This window comes from Esox lucius, chromosome 3 (genome assembly GCF_011004845.1).
Source record: "Esox lucius isolate fEsoLuc1 chromosome 3, fEsoLuc1.pri, whole genome shotgun sequence".
Taxonomy (NCBI): Eukaryota; Metazoa; Chordata; class Actinopteri; order Esociformes; family Esocidae; genus Esox; species Esox lucius.
The window spans coordinates 32965138-32975572 of NC_047571.1; the positions used below are offsets into that span (position 1 = coordinate 32965138).

Here is a 10435-nt window from a genome sequence, read left to right on the forward strand (position 1 = left end):
AGTGTTGAGTAATTAGAATGTAGTTCTCACGAGTGGCCTGGAATTGGCAACATTCGTAAAAGGTGTCAAGTTAACTAGGACTATGAAATAGGGGTATTTGGCGCAGTGAATAAACCTGGATCTTCCAGAATCTGACTTTTTATCTGAACATAACCCAAAATCTAATGATGCTTAAGCGTGTTCTGTCATTTGTGTTTTATTCATGTTTTTAATTGCTTCAAAATATTGTTGAAAAATTAATGGCAATTACTCTAAAAGGGTATTGACATTGTTGTATATAAACATTAAGATATCCGTAGCTTTTCGCGCATAAACTTAATCTGCAGGAGTCTGATGATTGGCTCCACAACCAATATTTGTCAAAATGTTGCAGAAAACCTCAACGCGAATGCACGTTTGAATGCGAATGCATAATTTGAAAATAGGCCTACACAGTGGACTACTGATTGTATAGAAATAGAATTCATACTCCGTCACAATATGAACGCAGGCATGTGTTCTAAAGAATTTGTCATAAATGCATCAGAATGCATCAGAAATAACACATGCCAATTAACAAACTTTTATCATTCCGCAAATTAATTGCATATTAAAAGAGACCTACAATTTATTTCAAAAAATACTATAGTAAAATCTAAGGTAAGATTTATTTTTTATATATTCCTTTATAGGGTGTGTTATTAATGGCGTATAATAAGCACTTTCAAAATAAGCGTAGTGTTTTAGCCTTATACCTAATTAAATACCTAAACATATCTACACGTTCAAATAAAAATGTGCTAGTCTGTGTCTATAATAAGACAGGCATTGCTGACTTGTCTCTGCGTGAAGATGAAACAATGCGCAGGTGTTTTCTGTTATAGGTGATTCATTGATCTGACGGGAACACCACTAATGATGAACTTGTCAAGAGTCTGCACCGTTGCAACTACCAGCAGGTACTCTCCAGGAAATATCACGACATTGGGTCATTCAGAGTTGTTAGTGGTGGTCTGGAACAAAAGCCTGCACAAACCCTGTAACTATATGGGAAGGGGATATTTGTCAGTCCAACCCAAAAATATCCTTTCCATATTTAACCAAATTCAGAATTGAAGACATACAGCGAGAAATGTTAACCATCCAGCTTATGAACACACAAAAAAAATATATTTCACCTTGCCTGCTAATGGATTATCTAACATAATGATTAGATGCTTTAAATGCCTCTACCTCTCATTCCATTTATTCCACTACAGTATGTCAGCTTTGTATTTGACACTGAGCTTGATATATTTCAGGAAAGCTGTCTCGTGTGTCTCTTGCGTCTTTGGGCATCTGCTGCCATCCTCTCCCATGGGATCAGAAGGAGCATACAGAGATGGCTGTCCCTTGCTATGACTATGGTGACCAATGTTCTCAATGAGAGGTAAGAGTAATGTTATGGCTGTATGCCTATTTCTATGTTTCCTTTTCATTAACAACAGTGTAACGCAACCTTTATCGGCAGAAAGAGAAAGCCGTTAGCTGAACATATTTAATGTACAGGCACTCCAGACTGGCCTTAGAGAATGATCGACTTTGTGTGTTGGGAAGGCTTCCAATGGACATCACCAATCACAGAGCTGGTCCTGGTTTTATATTTATGCTGTCTCATTCATGTGTTGAGATAATGTAATCTGTTCCATTTTAACACTACAGTTTTACTTTTGTGTGTCTCACAGGGTGACACCAAAAGCAGTAGGTGAAATGCTGCAGGCTGTGTCCAACGCTCTGTGGGTCACAAAGGGCCATGAGGTAACCCTGGTCCCACCTCAGGTTCCTCTCCCCAGTCCTGTCACTGCCAGTCAGAGGGCAGCAGCTATCCACTGCCTTAAAGAACTGGTGCGATTGTACCGCTGTTCTATTGGCCAAGGGACTGCACATGGTGTGTGTGAATGGAGGATATCCACTGCTGTTGAGATGACTCTAAGAAATGCAGGCATGTTGCCCAACAGCATTTTCCACAACAGTTGGAGGAACGTATCCATCTCAGACCAGCTTCTTCCATTGACCCCTGGTGAGTCCACCAAGCTGGAACAAACTGTGCCACCATTGGCTTGTCTTTTCCCTAGAGAAGCTGCCATGGTGAGTGCAAAACCCAGCTGTACCCAACAGCTCAAAAGCCCATATGACAAACCGCGTCAGGACTCCTCCACACTCTGCATGGTCCCAGAGATGTTCCTTGTCCACACACTTGGCAGATTGATTTACAATATCTCCCCCCTGGAGGACTTCTCCCCATGGACAGAGGAGGTTATTGAAAACCGTGTGGAGGTGACGCGCCAACTTTCCTTCCTGGTCCTGGAGGCCTTGGCCAAAACTACCAATTCTAAAGCCCTACAAAGAGCACTGAGGAAGCTCTCAGAGCCGAACCAGAACTATGGACCACTGGAGCTCCAGCTGGGAGATCTGCTGTTCACCAACTTTCAGAAGGAGTTCTCTTAACAGCGCCTCCTGTCACCAGAGGCCTTCCTGGAGAATCGCCAGCTTTGCTTGGAAGTGTCAGCTATGGTGAGCAGGGTTCTTCTCCAGCACTGGACCCCCAGGATTTCTTTCTCCCCTGTCTGTGAGGTGCAGGAAATCAGCCCGAGACTGAAGCGTCGCCAGGGGGGTCTCATTCAACACTGGTCCTCAAAAGACAAACTCGTAGTGGTGTAAGACCTGTGCAACTAAATCTCCCAGGACACTTGACATATCTCACCTGAGGTCACCAGGGGGTCTGAAGCCTACTGTACAAAGTGTAGAAACATCCACATACATTTTTGTAGGAAACACATTACTTCGTTGGTGAACACAGGTACTGTACCATCCATCTGATATATGACTTCTGTTTGTTTTTAGCTTGCTGATGAAAGCGATGAGGATCTGCACTCTGTGGGTACGTTTTCTAGAATATACACACACACGTGTGCTGGGACTGAAAATGTAAAAACTAACAGGGCATTTCAGTTAACCAAAGGGCTAACTCTTCTACTTTTTCTTTCCTTTCAGATGACAGAAAACAGGAGAAGAAAGGAGTGAAGAGTTTCTTCCGCAGAGCTTGGATGTCATTCAAGTGATTCACAACCCCTAGCTGCCTGTTGGGAGGTCTTGTCTGTCCCCTGTCTTTCTGTCCAGGTTTTCCATGTGTCTGCCCAGTCTGTTAACATTTCCCTCAGTACACTTTGTGTTCATGTGCTCTGTGAGGAGTTTGGTCTTGTCTTCAGTCCTTCCTTATGATCCATGTTCCCGGAGTCCGGTCCATGTTTTCTGTATGTCTGTGTTGGTTTTCGGCTCTAGTAGTTTCCTTTTTATGTTTAGTTCCATTGTCATTGGTCTTCATTGTTTTCACCTGCTCCTTGTCAGCCCCACCCTGTATGTCAGCTCTTGTGTTCAGTCTGTGTGGAAGCATTGTTTGCATGTACTGGTCACTATGTCAATCGGCCAAACCAATGTTATATGGTTTGTTCGGTCCTGCTCTGTGTCTCACCGCATTTCCTTTGTAAGTTCTGTCTTTCCTTCTTAGTCTGTGTTCCTGCCGTCCTGCTATTTGTCCTGCCTGCTCTTTTTTCTTTGCCCACCTGTGTTTCGGTCTCATCCTGCCTATCGTCACTTCTGCCTGCCACAGTTTGGGATTATTTTCTGTCTAATGTCCTTAGTTTAAAAAAAAAAAACTTTATGGAGCAGGTGTTCCACTACGTGCGAGTTTGTACTGACTACCTCCCCGCTGACCTGGAGACTTTGGTACTTTCCGTCCTTTCAGACACAGCCCTAGACTGGGTGGGAGGGCTGTGGTCTAAGGAAGAGACTCCCTTGTTCATCGGAGGCGTTCCTCAGACTATTTCAACGGAAGTTTGGTAACAAAGCACCCGACAATTCAGGGTCTCCCAAGTCTTCTCCCCCCTGAACTCCCAATGGACCTTCGTCCATTAGGCTCTTCACCTTCCTTGGCAGGTACCCAGGTTAGTTCTTCCATGTCTAATCCCCCCCCCAGAATAGTGACCTGGGTAGCCTGTCCATGTTCCCTGGTAGCTTGAACAATTCTTCATTCTCCCCATCATTAGGGTTTCCCCCTACCTCCTCTGAATGGTCTCCCAGCCTACTGTTATCCCTATGCCTAGTGTCCCTATGCCTAGTGTCCCTATGCCTAGTGTCCCAATGCCTAGTGTCCCAATGCCTAGTGTCCCAATGCCTAGTGTCCCTATGCCTAGTGTCCCTATGCCTAGTGTCCCTATGCCTAGTGTCCCAATGCCTAGTGTCCCAATGCCTAGTGTCCCTATGCCTAGTGTCCCTATGCCTAGTGTCCCAATGCCTAGTGTCCCAATGCCTAGTGTCCCAATGCCTAGTGTCCCAATGCCTAGTGTCCCAATGCCTAGTGTCCCTATGCCTAGTGTCCCAATGCCTAGTGTCTTTGTCCCTCAATCTGTGCAAGTCACTCTATGTAGTCCAGCGGTTGCTGTGTCCAGCTCTCCTCATCTGCCTGTGTTCCCTGGCCCAGCTTTTTTCTAACTACGTTGTGTCCAGTTTCGCTTGTCCTGTCCAGTCAGCATCCAGTGAATATACCCAGTGTTTCTCTACCGGTTTGGTTAGCATGCCCAGTACTCTAGTGTCAGTATCCAGTTGCCATGGCCAATCCGTGTCCTGTTTCCACATCCAGTCATTGCACAGTTGTTCTATCCTGTCCACGTCAGGTTCCCCAGTCCAGTCCCAGGCCTGTCCTAAAGTTAAATTCTTAGATGGTTCCTTGCTAGAGCCTAGTAGACCCGAGCTGGTTGTTTCCGGTTTCCTAGAACCTGAGCCGATGAAACCCACCGTCCACGATCCTGAGCCAATGAAGCCTGGCGTCCACGACCCTTGGCCAGGGAGACAAGGCTTCCCGGAACCCGAGCCGATCCCGTCCAGCGTCCCGGAACCCGAGCCGGACCCATCCGGCGTTATGGAAACCCGAGCAGTTCCGTCTGGCGTCCCGGAACCCATGTCAGACCCATCCAGCAAATACGGTCTTGTTGAGGTCAGGTCGCCAGAGCCCCCTACCACGGTCAGTGCAATGGTGCCCCCTGGAGAGGTCAAACCCCTGGCACCTCCTTTTATCTTCTGACCTACACATGCTGTCCTCCAGTATACACATCCTGTCCACTAACCAAATCATCCTGTCCTCTGGACTACATACCCTGCACACCGACCTGTCAACCCTGTCCATCAACCTGTGCAAACCCTGACAGTACAGGAACACAAAGCCTTCTACGCCTCCGCCGATGTCTGCACGGTCAGCGTTCCCTCCTAGGACCCTGTAAACTCCACCCAGTCTCCGCCCAATCAACCTTTTGTTTGATTGTTTGTCTGCCTTGTTTGTGGGCTGCCTGCCTGTTTGCAAAACAAAAGGGAAAATGAAGATAAAGAATAAAAATACACATTCATTTTAAGTTTTGCTTGCAGACTAGGTTGAAACATTTCAATATATTAGGAAAAATACCATAACAGAGCAATCAGAAACTTCATTTTATTCTTTTGTTTTTCCTAGGGTCCCTGGAACTAATGTAGTTCTGAACTGAGAGCAATCAGCTTTTCCCCAAGTTTTTTCTCTCTCTTTCACTCCATCTCTACAACTGCTCCCCCAAAATTATTGGCTTTGATTAACCTTCTACAATGTCTTTTAATGATTGGATTTTGTGTAGCTAAATAATTACTAGAAGGCTCAGTGTAGTTGGACTGTTGGGACAGACATCTTACTGCATAAAACATTAAGGCCTAAACTTTACGAAATGGGATAGTTAGTCGAAGAGGACTGCTTTTTAATGGGAGTTAGTTTGGCTTGTAGCTCTAACTGTTGGGTCTATCTGTGTGGATGGTAACTTAAGTTGTCATCAGAAAACTTTGGCTTTGCCTTTGAAAAGTACATGATGATTATCAGTCAGGTGTGTTCACTAGAATGAAGTCATAGAGATGTTAATGGATCTTACCCAGTGCATATGTGAATCAAATCAAATAAATATAATGGTCATTCTCACACGCTGTGTTAAAAGCTGGTGTAGGCAAATAAAATATATACAGTGGGGAGAACAAATATTTGATAAACTATAGATTTTGCAGTTTATCAAAGGTCTGTATGGAGGAGTAGGCCAAAATCCCTGCTGCAGTGTGTGAAAACCTGGTCAAAAACTACAGGAAACGTATGATCTCTGTAATTGCAAACAAAGGTTCCTGTACCAAATATTAATACTTATGTCATGCAATAAATTGCAAATGTTATTGTTGTTAATTAGTTAATAAGTTGATTAAGGTGTGCTAGCTCTGGGATATATCTAATTGATGGAGTGCCTGGGGGGGCCCAGGAGAGGTTTGGGAATCACTTCATTAGGAGGTCAATGCAGCCAGCTGGGACAGGTGGTCTTGTAGTATTTCCGTTAAGGTGTTTTTGCAGGCAGAGCTAAAGTCCTCAAATAGAATACTTGAATAAGTCTTTAGGGCCTTCTTACCCATCTCTTTGAACTATATTCTGTGATCAGCTCCTTTGTCTTGCTGAAGTCAAGATTTCTGTCCTTGATTTCTTTGGGTGTTTGATGACCTTAATGTGTTTTACATTACACCACTTGGCCAGATGGTGACACTATACCAAGCGTTAATCACTCACCTCGTTTAATCTAAAATCATGAAGTTTGATATGAAAGTCCCGCTCCTACACCCAAAACACTGAAAGAGGTTTGCTTCAAGGGATCTAAACCCATATTTCAGTTCTCTGTGACTGATTAAAACCCCCGGATTATTTGTCCAATCATCTGTCTGTATAGGTCACCCACTTCTGCTCTAATATCTTGATCACAGATTTAGGTGTCCTTCATTGATTTTCCTTAATATTCTGAACACAAGATGGCAGCACTGGCATTCTGAATGCTCCATTCAGTAAATACTGATATATTTATACGAAATGTGGATATATTTTAGCAGTTTGGTTATGGAGACTGAAATACTATAGCATTATGTTTTATTTTAATAGAATAAAGGACCTGAAACATATATTACTCAGTACTCGAAAAGGCAGGACAAAACCTCCCCTAGAGATGCAATCGAGTTGAATTGTCTTGCTCAAGGGCAGAGTCTGAGACAAGCAGAACTTTGATTGCCAATGACGTCTGACATTTTCACACAGAATCCTTTGGGCTATTAGTCCACCATGAGGTGGAGTTCCAGAAGTTGTACCATCACCATCAGTTCTTCAGGAGCATCGGAAGCTCCCTATTCTCTTTAAGAGATCTTCATTGATCTTTGTAGTTGATTTACTTGTGAATTTATCTATAGCCTAGTCTTTTCCAAATGTCCTCTGGAACTACTGCACTACATTCCACTTAATTGTACATTTCCCCAAACCAGACAGATATGCATAGTAGCCTGGGACTGACAACCTTTTATATGTAATTGTATGCTACAGTAGACTGAAAAGACCACAGCCACAGTCTGTTACCATGTCTGTGTTACCATGTCTGTGTTACCATGTCTGTGTTATCATGTCTGTGTTACCATGTCTGTGACATTCTGTACACACTCTGAAAAGCAATGATGAAGTGTGTCAACTAGGTTTCACAATACATTCAGTACACTTATTTTCCATTTCCCCATAAAGTACTCCCAGCCTCCCACCAAAGTGGGCATGTCCTAAGGACACTTGAAATGAATCCATTAGGTTCCTTCCGTTTTAGGGATCCATTGAGATGTTTTCCCACTGACATACGAGGAATGTTCTGTGTTGGACACCTGGAAAGAATAACAGGTTAATGAGGCATATTTTGAAAACATATGGATGTGTTTTCCTCTGATAAAACATGATAATACAAAGGAAGAAGAAACCCATTTTTAACTCACCATCCCCAACATTGCTCTGTGAGGAACCATTAAAAAGGAATAATACGAAGATCCCTATTGAAGGGCAAATGGAAGAACTTAATGTATAGGAAATCCCCCAGTTTCAGTGTGAAGAAACCCTAAAGAACCCTCCATTCTCTTTAACTTTTAGAGTGCACATGCAAGATGAAGAGCAAGATGTAGGGATCATCTACAATGTCTGATGCTAGGAGCCAGTTCTATATGAATTTGATATGTAGGGTATTGTCCATATATAGTAGATGAGGGCTTCATTACTTTCGGAGAAGAAATAAAATATGATATTGACCTTGGTAGATTCAATGTGTACACAAGTGAACATTGGGGTTGCATTTTACATTAATATTTAAACCATTATATGGTTTAAATATTAACCAATATGGTTTTAAGTTTCTCTCACCATTTATTGAGTAGGGAAGAAGATGTAATTGAATAATTGTTCTTGGAAATACAAATGAAATGCCCCCTAGAGTCCCTGATAGAAATCGTGTCTTCCTGCTTTCAGCTAAATGAAACATACCTGAAACTGCCCACCTTTGGTAGTAGGAAGTTGATTCAAATATGAAGGACATTTTGACAAGGTAAAGTTATTCTATTAACAGCATTCAGCTTCAGTCAAAGCCAGAACGCTTTGTGACAAATCATCTACATTCTGAGAACTGAATTTAAAGTTTTGAACAATGTCAGGGTATTTACAGCACTATAGAGGCAGATAACATTAAAGCAAACAAGACTATTTGAATCCCCATATTTTGTCAACAATGCAGATAGAACCTTCAAATCCAAAGCCTTGAAATGCTGTGACTTACCTAAGAAGTTATAAGGTTTTTCAATTGAATTGTTCACATTATAGGCAACATTCAAAGTGGAAAACGTTCTGACATGATTTATCTTTGTCTCATTCTTTTACATCACAAAAACCTGGCATTTTCACTGGGGTGTGTAGACTATTTATATCCTCTGTACCTGTACAAAAATATTTATTTCCAGCACCCTTAATTCCCTGCTCATTGCACTATTGTGTCATCAGTCTTACCATGTTATTGTTTTGGTTTGTTATGTGTATTTATGTGTACTGTATATGTTCACTGTCATTTATTTACAGTTGTTTATGAGTGAACACATCATGAGACTGTATAATCCAGAGTCAAACTCCTCGTATGTGTACACACACCTGGAGAATAAAGCTGATTCTGATTCTGTTATCTACCCCCTTCTCCTCCTCACCTGCCCCCTCCCCCTACCTTTCTCCTCCTCCTCCTCCTCAATTCCTCCTTTTCTCCTTTCCTCTCCTTTGTCTCCTGCCCCACCAGAGGAGACAATACAAACATTCCTGAGGCTTACAAAGCCATTCCCCTCCTCCAACTGGGACAGTCTGATCATCTTTCACTATTCCTACTCCTCAAGAACTCCTCAGCACCAGTTTCAACACAGAGACTGTTTGCCACTCAAGCCAACTAATGTCCCCCAAACGGACATTGAAACATATTCTCCCTCTGTTCTGGATTACATCAACATCTACATCAACAATGTCACCACCCATGAACAAATAAAGACCTTCCCCAACCAGAAGAGTTGGAAGAACATCGAGGTCTGACAACTGCTAAAGGCACGCGATACTTTGGGAACTTTCAACACTCATAGAGATTTTGCACAATGATGATGATGATATTTATTAGCAAGACATTGCACTGTCTGTTTTCAGTAGCTGGATTTGTAAAGATAAAGTGGACATAACTAACAATAGAGTGATATAGCTCCTAAGGCTGTCAAGATTATGACATTTTAGTTGACGATGAATTGTCATACATATAATTAGGTTTACAGATTTAATTGTTTAGATTGTAAATTGTATGCCACTATTAAAGTGTGAGCCAAATAATATTGTAGGCCTAAAATTACACGTGATGATCTGGAGATGTTTCTTCAGATTTCTGGTAATTTACACACACTTGAATGTTTTTTTTTTTTTTGATATGCGACAAATCTATTACAAAATAATGTTGTGCAATTACATGACAGTGCAGTGGTGCAGAACAATTCTAAACTGGGTTTAACATGAAACTTGTGGAATTGTTGAAAAGTGTGTTTTAATGACCTCAACCAAAGTGTATGTAAAGTTCCAACTTCAACTGTCTATCAGCCTGTTGACCATAAAAGCATTTCTTTTATATATTTAAGAAAAAAAGTTTTTTTCCTAAATATCACATGCAACTGTCCAAAACTCTTTTTTAATGTTGCTGGATGTTAAAACTTGTACATTCGTTGCTGAAAGTGTAAAATTGAAACTGGATAAAGGCTGTGGCAGGAAAGAAAGATGAATGGATAAGTGTCATGGAATCTGATACAGAAATATAGAGCTGATCCTCATTTGATCAACAACAAATCATCACCAGGACATCAGTAAAGCCATGTCAAACTGTCAGATAAGTGACAGGGAACAGATATAAAGCCAGTATCTTTAATGTCTTTAATGATCCACAACTACAGAACCACTGAGACAGAGACTAAGTGTTTAACCAGCAGTCAGACAGATTCCCTATAACAGAATGGATTGTAT

General features: G+C 42.0%; 1 protein-coding gene across 3 annotated transcripts; it reads left to right on the forward strand.

Annotated features, from left to right (window-relative positions):
• Positions 1 to 3360: 3360 nt before the first annotated feature.
• LOC105030782 (procyclic form-specific polypeptide B1-alpha) lies at positions 3361 to 5611 on the forward strand. Of its 3 annotated transcripts, none has more exons than XM_010904863.2 (4): positions 3361 to 3502; positions 3764 to 3954; positions 4791 to 5038; positions 5223 to 5611. In XM_010904863.2, the coding sequence occupies exons 2-4, from the start codon at positions 3915 to 3917 to the stop codon at positions 5292 to 5294; spliced, it is 360 nt and encodes a 119-aa protein (XP_010903165.1). In that variant the 5' UTR covers positions 3361 to 3502; positions 3764 to 3914; the 3' UTR covers positions 5295 to 5611. The 3 variants fall into 3 exon arrangements, 2 of the variants coding, with proteins under 2 accessions (XP_010903165.1, XP_010903166.1); XM_010904864.2 differs by having other exon boundaries at positions 5228 to 5611; XR_829636.2 differs by having other exon boundaries at positions 3764 to 3962; positions 4791 to 5611.
• Positions 5612 to 10435: the final 4824 nt, after the last annotated feature.